The sequence below is a fragment of the Podarcis liolepis genome, assembly GCF_965112155.1.
Source record: "Podarcis liolepis genome assembly, chromosome: 2".
In the NCBI taxonomy this organism is placed as follows: Eukaryota; Metazoa; Chordata; class Lepidosauria; order Squamata; family Lacertidae; genus Podarcis; species Podarcis liolepis.
The window spans coordinates 74,078,926-74,093,395 of record NC_139555.1 but is presented as its reverse complement, the minus strand read 5'-3'; the positions used below and the strand labels follow the sequence as shown (position 1 = coordinate 74,093,395).

Genomic DNA, 14,470 nt, shown 5'->3' with positions numbered 1-14,470 from the left:
ACATTTATGCACTAACAAGAAAAACAATACGTAGCATTATAAAGCACACTAGAATATTCAAAAAGCTTCCCAATACATGATGGTTATTATCATCCTATATTATAACCATCATATAAAGTACATCAGTATTTGTAGATGGGAGGCAGAGAGAGGCTAGCCTTGCCTAAAATCTCCTAATGAATTAATGGTGAGTGTTGATTTGGGCACTGGTTCTTTCAAAAGTCATAATCTTGGCCAGTCCCTTATACCAATCTTCACAGCACAGGAATTGCTTGGCTGAAAAGTCACATAAACCTGTTTTATACAACTACACCAAAAAGAGGAGATTTTGGCCTGATTCACACATTATAACACTAAGCCATGGTTGAAAAAGTCATGAGTTAACCACGAGCTGTTCCCCAGACAGACAAAAGAACCATGGCTTGTTTATTCAAAATTTGGTCAGTTTTCCAGCTACTTGTGCCTTGTGTCCTTTTTCTTGGTGAGCATCTGAGGTGTCCAAACAAACTATGGTATGGTATGGAAGGATGCTGAGTTCACACATAATGCCAAGCCATAGTTAAACAACAGACTTCAGATCATTGTTCGCTGGCAATAAACAAACAATAGTGAAGCCATTAGTGAAAGTACAAACATAACACCAAACTATGGTTTAATAAACCATAGTTTAATAGACCACAGCTTTGAATTATATACACATCAGCACAGAGATCTTGAAAGAGTTCAGAAAATGCCTTTCACAAGCATGCAAGTACGGTCACTGACAGATTACCCTCCTTTCACATGCCAAGTTTCCTAGTTGAAATGTTGGTATGTAACACACATGATTGGGGTATACTGCAAGTTCATCGCATGAAACATAGTTGAGAAGCAGGCACACTTTTTATGGGGCGGGGGGGCATAGTCTCACCTATGAAAGGGACCACATATCAGCTGCTGTATCCCACCCTGGCACTTTATGGTGAAAGCAGATAAGAGACTGAAATAATAATAATTTACAAACCATACACTAAACTGAGGAGAAGTATGGATGCCTCCAATGAACATTCAACCCCCCAAACCTATCTTTGGGGAGGGGGTCCTATAAAGGCTTTCCTATAAAGAATTCACTACTGAATTTCATATTAACTTTAGGTTGTAGGTGCAATTTATTGGCCACTTTTAAAACTGGTTTGGACAACCTGAGCTACCTCCAGTTTTCACTTCAGAGAGCAGCTGGCTGCAGTGTGGGTTTATGAAGGTACAGTAGCTTGCTTGTAGCCTTTTTTTTTCTGTCAGAAGCTGACAAGCAGTAAAATCACATGATCAAAGAGGCTTCCCCATCCCAAAATAGTGGTTAAAGACCATGTCCTCAGCTCTTGAGGTGGCCACGAAAGAGCCTGAGAGAATGGTTGGGCCACCCCTCCACCAACTTCCCTGGGCCGACTTAGACCCATGTTCTCTGAGGGAAAGAACAGAAGAGGCAAAGACCAGGCAAGGAGCTCGCACTACTAGCTTCCGGGGAAAGCACCAAACTCTGAAGGCAAATCTGCTTTTTAATATTTTGTAACTTTGTTTAGTGTTTTAAACTGTAAACTGCCTTGAATGCCTTGGCAGAAAGGCAATATATAAACATAAAAATAAGGACATTCAACCGTGCTGCTAGGGTACAAAACTCACACTGATCTAGTTTAGCACCTACCAATGAAAGCACTTGCAAATGCCCTGTTGGGCTCATGAGGACATCTGCCCCGGCCACTTTCTACACTGGAAGGATCCAAGCTGAACACATGCTGGGGAGAGAAGAGCACAAATGACAAATAAGGCATCAAGACAGCTTAAAAGAACCACAGCTCTCTGAGTGGGTAGTCTGAAATTCAGAGGTGATGAGGGAGTGCTCATGTGGAAGGAATGAAGAGAGCCTGGACAGATGCATCAGAAAACATCTTAGGACGAGCATGGGATGCTAGCATAGAGTGACCAGGATGACGTTTTCTATCTAACCATAAGAAAAATGGATGCTGACATTATTCAGCGAAAATTAGGGCCTTAACTTCACATGACTCCAGCTGGTCACTTGCAATTACATTGACCCTGTTTTGTTTTTTTTAAATTAGAGTCCCCATGTTCAGAAAGGAGAAGTTTAATTCTTCCCTCCCCGCTGCAATCTCAACAGCAGCAGCAACAACAACACACACACTGGTCAAAAGCCCCCATTGGGCCATTTTCTTTGACATTGAAGGGCGAAGCGATTATTTTTTCCTTTCCCATACACCCCAGGTTCAATTAATAAACCAGGGGTGCACCTCTAAGTAAATAATTAGATCATGGCAGCATGACTGCAAGCAAGACAATCAACACCACATGTAGTTATGCTCTCAGTGTGAACATGCTAAATCTGTATATTTCTCAATACTGATAGCCCTTTAATTTGTTTATTATTGAAATCATTTTGGCTCTGGTGTGTTTTTACAATAAGGAATTGTACTTATTTCAGATTTGGTTACTCAGACAATTATTAACAGAGGCCTGAGCACTATTCATCTTTCCTGTCTTCTTCTGATAAGTTTAATCAGTCATAGTTTCAGGAAACTGAGAGGCAAGCCCATGATGTTAACAGCTGGGACTTGGAGAGACAGCAACAGAGAAAACTGCCAGAACAAGAGGAAACTTTTGAGTCAGTAAGACTTTCAGAAGAGCTCAGAAGACCATCTCCTCATTTCTCCAGTAGGCCAGGAAATGATTTTACAATCTAGACTACAGTTATGTAACCCCTGATGGGAGCAGAAGGGTAGGAAGAGAGTAAAGGCTCTAGTCTAGAACATTCTTACCCTGGATCCCAGATGAACAAAAAGTTCCTTCCTTCCCAAACCAACCTGCTGGGTTGTTTACAAGTTTTTGGTGAAAGGCTTTTGCTCTGTATCGACTTTCAGATGGTAAGCAGTTATGACACTTTTGATCCAGCACCACAGACCATCATAAGAATAAAAAAATTAAAAAGTGGCTTATATGAGACAGTGGGCCTAAGGATGCTGGGAATCTGTATTATTCACCCTCCTGCTTTGCAATGCCTGGAACAGCTTGTGCTTTCCTGCCTTCCTGCCAGTTATCCACTTGGCCAGACAAAGCAGCCTCTTCAAGCTGCCTAATTAAATGTCTTCATCATGCAACTGTCCACCCACACCCAAGCACAGGGTTGTTCCCCAGTGCAGTTTGCAGGCCAGTATAAGGCCAAGGCTAGGCCTTGTTAAATTTCTGACATGCTGCAGTAGCAGCAGCACAGGACCCCAATTGTATTTTGGTACGCCTCTCAATACCGTGGCTAAATCAGCACGAGCGTTTAGCAAGGGGGGGAGGCACTGCCGGATATGGTTACGGGGTGAGATGTCAGAGGGACAGTCCGATCATCCCTTTTGCTCACGATGAACAGCTGTGCTGAAAGGGTCCTTTCTCTCATGCACTCAATAAAAGCTTCTGCGAGTCAAATCCTCCCAAGCGAGAGGGGTTACAGGGTGAAGCTGAATGATCTTCCTGCTAAGGCCAGCTTGATTTATGAGCAACGGCTCAGAGGGAAATCAAAAGCTTGGAGGGAGGGAAATGCCACCCACATATTTTATAATTAGTGTGTGTGTGTGTGTGTGTGTGTAAAATTTTTTATATATATATATATATATATAAAAATAAATATCCCACCAGGAAGCAAGCACTGTCTAAATCCATAAAGACTGTACAACTTCAGGAATCAGCCCAGAAAAGAACCACAGGGATTGAGCTAATAAATGAGACCCATGTCTCATGCACAATGGCCTTCCTTGCTTGGAGTAGGAAGTTTAGCAATATGGTTAGTTGCTCCCAACACCAGACAAATAAAACCGCAGTCCAAAATTGATGTTCTGGACTCTTCCAGTTGTGACATCAGCCAGCCATACTTGTAGTTCTCACATGAGGCAGCCAAGCATTGTTGCACAGGGGGAGAAATAGCTGGTGTTCATGTCTGTCTGCCCACCCCAAGAGACAGGTGGTTTAATGCAAATTATTAAGAACATGCTGTTTGTCTTCTGAGCACAGTCGTTGAGATCTCAATTTCACCTGCCTCTTCCCTGGTTCTTGGCTCTGTTCCCCATTTTAGGCTCGCCCTCTCTCTCTCTTTCTTTTTACACAGCCATCCTTCTTGTTCCTTCTTCCCTTCAAATAGCTAACAGAATGTGCTTGGAGTGAGCGTCCAAAAAATAAAGGGGGCGTGGATTTCTCTTTAAAAAAAACAACCAGAAAGGAGAGGTCGTATGAGCTGGGGTCGGATACACAGTAGAGCATCAATCAGCCTGACAGATTAATAGACCCAAAATCCATTTCTTTCCTGGATGCTTACATGGTTGGACAAATTCCACAAGTCCAGCCACATTAACCCATAACAACAAGAAGACTTAAGTGCATCTGATATTACAGTCCAGTTTATTGGGTAACAAGGGTTTTTTCCCCCCTGTTTAAAGAAATACAAGCACTTAAATCAGCCTTTCTGTTTAATAGGGCAATATAAATGTATGGTTGGGAAAGATTGTTGAGGAAATGCAAAGCTAGAAAGTTCCTGAGCCTAGAGCACACTTCAGTCATTCAAACCTCATGCACTGAGGGAGAAAGAGAGGATTATCCCATGGCCCTGTCCTCATCCCCCTCCCAACAATTCCATTGCTCTCTATGTTATGGGTAGGATTGCACTAAGCAGTTTCCATTGGGTAACTCCCTAGTGCATTTGGGGCAGGTTGTGTGTGGGTTCCTGTGGTCAAAGGGCTGTCAGAAAACCCGTTTGAAGGTATGCTTTCATTGACAGTGCATCTTCAAAGGGGCTCACTGCAAGCTGCTTTAAAGTCCATTTCCAAGCACAGTTTGGATTCAAGTATTTTTTCCTCTGCAAAGAAAATAATGGTCATTTTCAGGCATGGTTTGAATCCAAATTGAATGCAATTACATAAACTGGGGCCTGTAGTGAGCCCTTTGAAGTTGTCCTGCCAGAGGCAATCAGCTGATCATAGGGTCACTTTCAGCGCTAATCAGCGAGTCCCTCTGAGGGTGTCACCTGACGTCATAATGACATTAGGTGACTGTCAAAAATGTCCCGCAGGGTGGGGGGCTAAGTAAAGATCTTGGCTGTAAAAACTTCCCCCATCCCTCAACTCCTGATCTACCTAGTCCAGCATGTATTTTCCCATAAGCACCTAGTTTGACACTTGGGGAACCAAATGGTGAGCTAGATCCTGATTCCACAGAGCTCTTCTTATATTCTTCTGCAACAGTCTACCTACGGAAGAGTTAAGACATCCCATAAGATATGGACTCAGTGACAGAGTCAATTACCTGTAGCACTTCATAAAACATACGCTGTATTACAGACACAAATCTACATCTGAGTTACAGTATACCAGGGGTTCTAACACAGAACTCTCATAGTGGCCAGCACACTGGAACAAAGAGATAGTCAAAGGTTAAGAGATAAGCAAATAGCTCAAGACTGGCTACGGCAGATATTTCACTTAAAACTTTTACTTACTGTTGTTAAACTATTGAGAGTTGCTTCTGCCCATCTACCAGCAGATCCTGATCTACCTGCTACCTGCCCTGCTCTTAAGTCTTTGGTGATGGGAACCACATGTCTTTGCATTCCTCTACATGCCGGATCTTCCCACATCATATATTTATAGTGTCACAGGGCTAACATTATCGCAGAGGGGGGAAAGGACATCCTTCCTTACCTCTCCTCGGTGTCCCACGTAGATAAGAGCGCAGATTGGGTGGAAAGCCCCTGTTCCACAGGCCAATAAGTGTGTCCGGTTCAAAGGGTAAAGCACTCTGATGTAGTTGGCACATTCTGTCTGGAAAAGAAACAACGATTGGGATTCATGATGCTTCACGTGCATCACAGAAATCGACTTTTAGCAATGATCAAAGTTGGTTAAAGGTGGGTGGGTGTGATGACAGGATGGACATTGAGATCAGAGCTTAATCAGCAGGAGAGGGAAGAGAAGAGATACAAGGTCTCTCCATCAACGCAGTTGAGAGACCAGTTGGTTCTTAGAGCAACCGGAGCTTTAACCTGAGCTTATTTATTGCTTTCTCCCTTTTTTCCCATGTCTTTTTTAGATGGTAAGTCTGAGAGTAGGACTCTCTTCCTGCTTGTTGGTTTCCCACAAGCATCTAGTCAGACACTGTGAAAACTAGACTAGATGGGCTATTGGCCTGATCCAGCAGACTTCTTCTGTGTGTTTTTGTGATTTGTAAGCTGTTCTGGGTGCTTTTTTGGCTGGAGTGGAATTTTTTAAAAAGTTTAATTAATTAACTAATTAAATAAAAGTGACTATGGCAGAAAAGGAGGCAGTATAGCCAAAACAATTCAGAATGAAAGCAGGTGTCATATTGGACTTGCCAGCATTGTCCTCTGGGTCAAAGTCAGCAACAATGCTGAGCCCTGGGATACGCCAGCTCTTTCCCCACCCTACGCCTAGGATCCAAATAGCAGGAAGGGATACATGCAGATGTAAACCCTATAGCGTTTTCCAATCCCCTAAGGACCACAATGATGCAAAAAATTTGGTTCCACATGCAAGTGCACAGAACAATGCCAAATACCTTTACAGTCACACGGTCCATTCCTCTCTCCAAGCTCACGTGACCAATCCCTATTGTATTATGTCTAGCTAGGCATTAGGCCTTCCTTGTTATTGTGGAAATGGGCAGTAAATTCCTGCTTTTTTAATTTAAAAATACGTTTGGCACGTATCCCACACTCCCTGCCACTCCACTCTAGCTAATGCAAGCCCTTTCCCTCATCAGACTACACGTGTGACCCCTCTGCCTCCATCCCATTGTATGGTCAACTCAGGCCAGGAAGTGAGGTCTTCATATTGCCTTGTGCCCTGATTTCCTGTATGAGCTATGTAACAGTGTTGTTAGGTTAGCAGAAAACAGGAAGAAACTGTCACAATAGGGCTAGAAACAGCATCTTTATTTAGAAATTCCAAGAAGTAGGCTTGACAATACTTCAACTTTTTTAAAAAACAACCACGCAGAACCTCTTTACACCCCTACTTCAAACCACGAAATTGTCGAAGAATCGATCTTTAAAAGAAATGAATATAATGAATGATTTTAGAGTGTTGTTTGTGCTGTACTTTTGTACTGTTTTATTGTTGTTAGCCGCCCTGAGCCCGGCTTCGGCTGGGGAGGGCGGGATATAAATAAAATTTATTATTATTATTATTATTATTATTATTATTATTATTATTATTAAATCCACAAGGCTTCTCCCCCAGTTTGATTCTGAACTCCTTTGCTGTTGATCTGTATCAAAGTCACTGTAAGTCACTTTAATAGCTATTTACGTTTAAGAATGCTATATACATGATTTATGGATTAAATCATAAAATTACAATTAAAATCCCAAGAGTTATAATAAAATTGCTGAGAGTCAGATGTCCTCCAAAGGGCAACACGATGCAAAAGAGTTCCTCAAAAAGGACAGGGAATAATTGCCCTCTGCCTGCAAAGACAATAACACTAAGAGGCAGTTTAAAGGAAAGCAGATTCTGTATTAATTAATGGGCCCTAGAACAAACAGTTTGGGAATGACAAATACCACTTCAGTGCTACAGGTTGTTGGCATGCACAAACATTGAGACTCCTTCCAATTCCATGAAATATGGGAGCTTAGATCGTGAGCCAAGGTACTGGGTTCGTTCCAGGAGGCCACTAGCTGCCTCCAGACCATTGATCAGAAACCAAGATGCAGAACAGAACCCCAACCAAGCATTGCCAGTTTACACTCGCTTTGCTAGATAGCTATTTGGCCATGTCTCTGTGTCTGTATGTGATTTTAAAGTTTGGTATGTAATAATTTTGTGTCAATGAGGATAAAACACAGAATGAAGACTGGCATAAACTGTAATTTAACCTGCAAATTCAGTCATCAGTTTGTACAACAGTCTTGGTCATTCCTCTGCTCCAACAACTCCATGGGAATGTGGGCCATTGTCCACAACTTAGTATGAAAGGGTTAGCCAATTTTCTAAAATAAGGGAATGTCTCTTAAATTATAAACTAACATTATATGGCGTTTCACACTTAACACAGAAATGTAACGGCTCTCACTGCCCTTCATCACTCCACCAAGTCTTCCAGACTGCCTCTCACCCAGGAAATCCACCTCCACTTTGCTCTTTGAGGCAACAAGGAAGCATGGTTAGGTAATGGACGTCTTACCCAAATGAGAACAAAAAGGAACACAAACATCGGCAAAAGAAATGCCATAAGGAATGCAGAGATAGAGAGAGAGGTATTGGAGGTGCGTGTTACTAAAACATTAACACCAACAATAAAAATAATCAAATATATTACAAACAGGAAAGTGGTTAGGGAAGCTGTTTGGCAACAACATAAAAAAGTCAAAGAGTGTGCTAAAGAAGGATAAGGAGATTGCAGTGAAACTGAATTATTAGCATCCATCTTTACTGTAGAGAAAATGGGGCAGATACCCACACCTAAAGTGACATTTTCAGAAAGGGAGTCTGAAAAACTGAGGCTAATAGTAGTGACAAGAGATGATGTTTTAGGCCTGTCTCACAAACTAACAAATCACTGAATCGAGATGTTATTCATCTGAGAGTTCTCAAAAGAACTCAAATATGAAATTGCTTATCACCTACAAAAATATATAACTTGTACCGAAGACTGGCCTCTGTACTTGAAGACTGGAAAGTGGTCAAAGTAACACATCGTTTTTAAAAAAGGGGGGTGTCCAGGGTGATCTGAGAAATTACAGGTCAGATATCTACAACTGCTCTAGATAAATTGGTAGAAAGCATAATTAAATATACAATTATCAGGCATTCAGAAGGATAAATCTAGCTGGAAAACAATCAACATGGCTTTTGCAAAAACAAGTCTTGTCTCAAAACTTGCTTCCTCAAAACCATCAGGACAGCCACATGGCATAAGCAGCAATCAATGTGTGGCCCATAGCTTCCTGCAAATATCCCAAAACTTTTCGTAACAGAAATGTTCCATAGCTACCTACTCATGATGGATGTATACTAGTATATCCAGAGTCAGAAGCACCATGCTTCTGAATACCAGATATTGGGAAACAATATCAGGAGAGGACTGTTGCCCTTGGGCCCTGCTTAGGAGCCTCCATAGGCATCTGGCTGGACCCTCTGGGAAACAGAATGCTGGACCAGAACCAGCAAGGTTCTCCTTATGTTCTGTCCCCAAGACGGAACATCAGCAAGGAACCTAATTCCAGCTGCTCTCAAATTCGGACAGAGATATAGGGCAAAATGTAATAGTGGTGGTGGGAGGGACAATGGCAGGAAATGAAGGAGACATACAACCTTGATCTGGACAAAGTAGTCATTTAAAAAGGAAGTTTAGTTAGTTACACAGCAGGATGACAAATGACCATTCACAAGTCTGACCTGGATTAATTGCTCCCTTTTCCGGAGCAGCTAGCATTGGCAGATAAGCACAGAGAAGTCAGGGAGACTGCTGAAGGCACCTCCAGATTCCGATGGCCTCTAAAGATCTATCCATCTCACAACACACAGAAGGAACTACATCTATTGCTGTAGAAAAACAGATGCTTAGTCACTCCCACTCCTATCCTGGCCTTCTTACTCTGCATCACCCCATCAAATAGAACATGCTATATCCTATCTCTGATTATCCATCTTAGCTGTACCAATTTTTATTTTTATTTTTTTTAGGTAATAAATTAGAAACCTCAAGGGAATGAAATAATGGGTTACATAACCCTCTGCTTTTAGTACATGGGTTCAAAGCCAGGCCAAAGTTGGTACCCAGTTAAGACTATACAGGGATTAATAGCAAGTGAAGCAGAAGTCTAATTCATGGCAGGGAAGTGTCACATTCACAAAAGTCAGAATCACAATCAAGGGAAAAAGGTTGAGGTCTGAATGTGTTCAAAAGAAATTTATTATTTCTCAAAACAACCTCCATAAGGTGTTCATGTTTTTCATACATTCTTCCTCACATTGTGAAATTTTGCAATGTCAAGATGATCCTTCCCAATGTTTCATAAACTGTGATTTATTAAAAAGCTGGCTGGTTTAACAACATTAAAGTATTCAGATAATGCACCTTTTGTACAAAAATGAGAGTCACAAATTAACCTCTCACATCCTGACTTCTTTCTTGGATTGCCATCTTTTCTAACATATTGGAGGGAAATAGGAACAAGAAAATACTGGAAATGGGGCAGGATAAGAGCCCCCATGTTGTAAATTTTAATAACTTGTGACATGAAAGAATAAGTGATTTTAAAAGAGTTCAAATTTTTAAGGTTGGAAACACTATATTCCAATGGAGTCCTAATATACCTTTTGCCATGTTAAGCTAAACCAAAATAGAGGAGTTTAGCATCAAGTTACCAAGGTCCTTAGTCCAGATAAACAACCAGAGTTCACTGCCGATAATCTAATTGCTTTCATACACCCATTTCTCCTCCCCTTGTAATAAGAAAGTTGGCTCTGAAGTCCTTGTTTCCATTTCTTTTAGCATTCACTACTACTGTTTTTCTAGTGGCATGAGGAGTTCTAATGAGTCTATTTAATTCTGTCAACCCTGATTAATCTCTGTTTCCATTTAGCTGAATTATGGTGCTTAGAGAAGCCTTCTGACACTCCTAGTCTTACAAACATATTTCAGGAGCAACTGGTTTTTCTCAGGCAGGAGGGCAACAGAGTTAAATGGGGGGAAATCCAAAAGTAGCACCTGAAAACAAGGAATACTTATTGCCCCTCTCCTTATCAGTCAACAGACATGCAAAATGTTATGCCTGTGATGCAGCCACTTGTGGTAACTAGCATTCACTCAGTCAGTTGGCTTGATTTCTCTATTCTACAATCCTAGAATCATAGAATCTTAGAGTTGGAGGGGACCCAAGGGTCATCTAGTCCAACCCACTGCAATGCAGAAATCTTAACTAAAGTATCCATGATAGATGACCATCCAACCTCTGCTTAAAAACCTCCAATGAAAGAGAGTCCACTCCCCTTGTAAGGCTGTCCGTTCCACTGCTGAACAGCTCTTAGTGTCAGAAAGTTCTTCCTGATGTTTAGTCAGAATCTGCTTTCTTGTAACTTGAATCCATTGGTTTGGGTTCTACCCTCCAGAGTAGAAGAAACCAAGCTTGCTCAGCCCTTTAGATATTTGAAGATGTCTATCATATCTCCTCTCACTCTCCTCTTTTCCAGGCTAAACATGTTCAACTTCCTGAACTGTTCCTCATAATGTTTAGTTTCCAGATCCTCTCAGTGTTCATTGGAGCACTGAGGGAGAAGAGCCAACCAGTGGTTATAAATGAGGGCATAATGTCTGGGTATCATGTACCAGCTCACAGAGGCAATAAATAATGAAAAGAAAAGGAACGGGCAGTGTTGTCAACAAAGTCACAAAGTGTTATCGAGAGAAGAATCAAAGAAAGGTACAGTACAGAAATCTACAGTTTACAAAACTTGGTGGATTGCTTTGTGGAAGCCACTGTCTGTCTGCCTCAGTTCCCTCCTAGTAAACTTCACAGTGCAGTGATGAGGATGAATTATGAAAATTCAGTATAACCATCAGGCAGAATGGCTGACGGCAATGATGCTTACCTTCTAGTTGGGTGCCTTTGCGGGACGGCGCCAGCAAAGGCATTTCACTTCCGTAAGATAATTGGACCTCTGGCGGTAAGTGTATTCCCAAAAGGCATTATAATTAAGGACTACTTCCATTCCTCTGTTCCCTGCAGTGTGGCATGGGTCAAGTTCCCATATTAAGAGCCCGAATACTGTAGTGCCCTTCAGTGTAGCTAAATGCTTCATTTCAGAGGATTCCCTGCTTTGTTTCTGCAAAAGTTACCCACTAAAATAGCAAGGAGCTGGAATTTTAAAAGGCTAGCTACCCGAAAGGCTGAAGCCATTGGTGACAGATTGCAAAATAAACATGTGGAAACCGAAGTGAGTGATGGCCACTCTTGGGAACAATTACTTTGGGATGGACTGTCAGCAAGGGGTTCAGATCCCCTCTTAGGCCTCTCAAGGTCTCCATTGTCTCAGAGCATGTTTTCTAAGTAACTACTTGCATGACTGTGAAGTGATATGATAAGTAAAGAATAGGCAAAGCTAGAAAGTAAAATGTGCAAGGAGCCCTGCGGGAAAAGCTCCCATTAACATTTTTCCCGGGCTCTGTCCACACAAGTGGCTGCCTAGTCAGACTTAGAGGACTGGGTCAAATCCTGCACTGTGAGCTCAGTGGGTTGTTGTGGGCCATCCACTGTCTTTCAACCTCAGTTCCCTCCCAGTAATCGTCATAGAGCAGTGGTGAGGGTAAGCTATGTAAGGGAAGGATGGGGGAGCCTGTGGCTCTCCAGATATTGCTGGACTACAATGTCCAGCATCCCTCACCTGGACCTGTGTTGGCTGGGGCTGATGGGAGTTGTAGTCCAATGACATCTGGAGAACCAAAAGATTTCTCACCCGCAATGTAAGGGAATGGAAAACATTGCAGCTATGAGAAAAGTAATATAAATATACCACATATGTATTTGTTTATGTATAAAACATTTATATCCCATGTTTACTCAAATAAGGTATTCGGGGTGGACTGCAGTCAAAATATCTTAAAACAAAAGAAACACAATCCAGCAGTAAGAAAATAAAACAAAAAAAGCAAGAACAATGAACAGTACCACAATATATGGCTTTTTAAAACACACATACACACACCTTCAAGTGGGGTTGTTTAACCTGGCATCTGAATGTATTCAATGAGGGCAGAATGAGATGTCCTGGCATCCCCTGATGACTATAATATGTGGGCATCTTCATGCAGGAAATTATGGTCTTTTAGGTAGTGTAGTCACCATACACACTACACCCTTAAAGCACATTCAAAGCAGATTCTTTCCCTCAAAGGATTCTGGGTCTCTGTCCCCCTCTCCTTCCCCCATGAACCCCTTTTTAATCCCTGAAGCTGGGTTGTGGGGTGGGAAAACACCCAGAACAAGGCATGGGGGAAGACAAGGGAGATTGCTCCATCTGGAAAGCTGGAAAGCTTGTGCCGACAGAACAATCAACCTAGAGCGACGCTGAAGTAAGATGCTGGACCAGGTGAACATTTGGTCTGATTCTGCACAGCTTTCCTTATGTAATCATATCTGCCTTGTAATGTCTCTTGAGGGGGAAGCAAACTTAGCCCAACAACACATTGGTCATTTTTACCCATGTTCATATACATCTGGTACGTCTATATGAACTTTCCTTCCCGCCTTCCCTCCCCCCCCACCCCTGAGGATTTTGGCAGCCTGTTTAACCCATCATTCTGGTAATGATGAGATCAGCAGGTTGACGTTTTCTTTCTTCTGCTTTTAATAAGAACGGTTATTCCAATCGGCCTTTCCTGTAGTTTGTTAACTTTGGAGATGGGAAACTTGTCATATTATGTTTGAGTGAGATATCCTTTTGTAATACGCATCAGTGACAAAATCTGTGATATGGGGTTACACTAGACATGCTTTACAAATATTGTGTTCTCTGAATTTTCTAATGCACTTGTATTTTTATTGATATGATTATGTTTATTGCTTGAAAATTTGATATTTCTCAAAAAAAAAAGACTGTCACACTCTTTCACCTTGGATAGTTCAGTGTGTGATACCCTTTGGTGCATCTCAGGTGACCCCACTTATAACTGGTACCCCAACACTGCAGGATGTTTCCTGCTGCTTGTTTAAGATTCTCCTTTCCCTAAGAAGTCTTCCACTTTCCCATGCCTGCGAAAACAATTGTGTCTAAAATGTAAGCTAACTGATGCATCTAGCAGTGAGCGGATATGTGAACTTGGCTTTAGGTGGGGAAAACTGGACCATAAAATATATTTATTTCCTAGTATCATTAAAAACAATCTTTTTTTCCGTTTTGACTTGATAGATGAATACTGAAGTGCAGGTGGGGACCAGTTTTCAGATATATGGTATCAAGATGGAGCTGGGGGGCAGAGAGAGATACCTGGGCAGTTATTCTCAAATTAGAATTGCGCTTTCACACACAAAAAAGATTTCAGTTCACAAAACAACGTAGCAAAGAGCCTTGAAGCAAGTTTATTCCTTTATACATGTAGTCACTCACCTTTCTATAACCCCACCCCCACCCCACCCCATATATTCGAAAGCAATTTACAAGCTGCATGGATGACTCATTCCAACAAAACATATTCATGTGCACTTATCAATGGGAATGCTTCCAAAATCCAACCGGCGGGAGCTAAACATTGAACTGTCCCTCAAGCTACTCACCTTCCCATGTGATGAGCTTTCTTTTCTAACAGCCCGAACAAGTAAAATCTGTAAAGATGTGATGCTTATGTATGGACGCATCAAGAACACAATGCCTGAAGGACAGGTTCCCAATCTATATTCATTAAAACTGGCAAGTTTTCTTACAAT

At 41.7% G+C, this 14,470-nt stretch overlaps 1 protein-coding gene across 2 annotated transcripts in view; it reads right to left on the bottom strand.

The window, feature by feature from the left end:
• SEMA3G (semaphorin 3G) overlaps window positions 1–14,470 on the bottom strand; it is a 76,458-nt gene that overhangs the window by 21,154 nt on the left and 40,834 nt on the right. The window contains exons 4-5 of one of the 2 annotated variants that reach the window (XM_083488698.1): window positions 5,727–5,846; window positions 1,682–1,772 (exon numbers count right to left, since the gene is read on the bottom strand). In XM_083488698.1, coding sequence (XP_083344824.1) covers window positions 1,682–1,772; window positions 5,727–5,846 — 211 coding nt within the window. The remainder of the gene's footprint in view (window positions 1–1,681; window positions 1,773–5,726; window positions 5,847–14,470) is intronic. The other variant, XM_083488699.1, reaches the window with a different exon arrangement.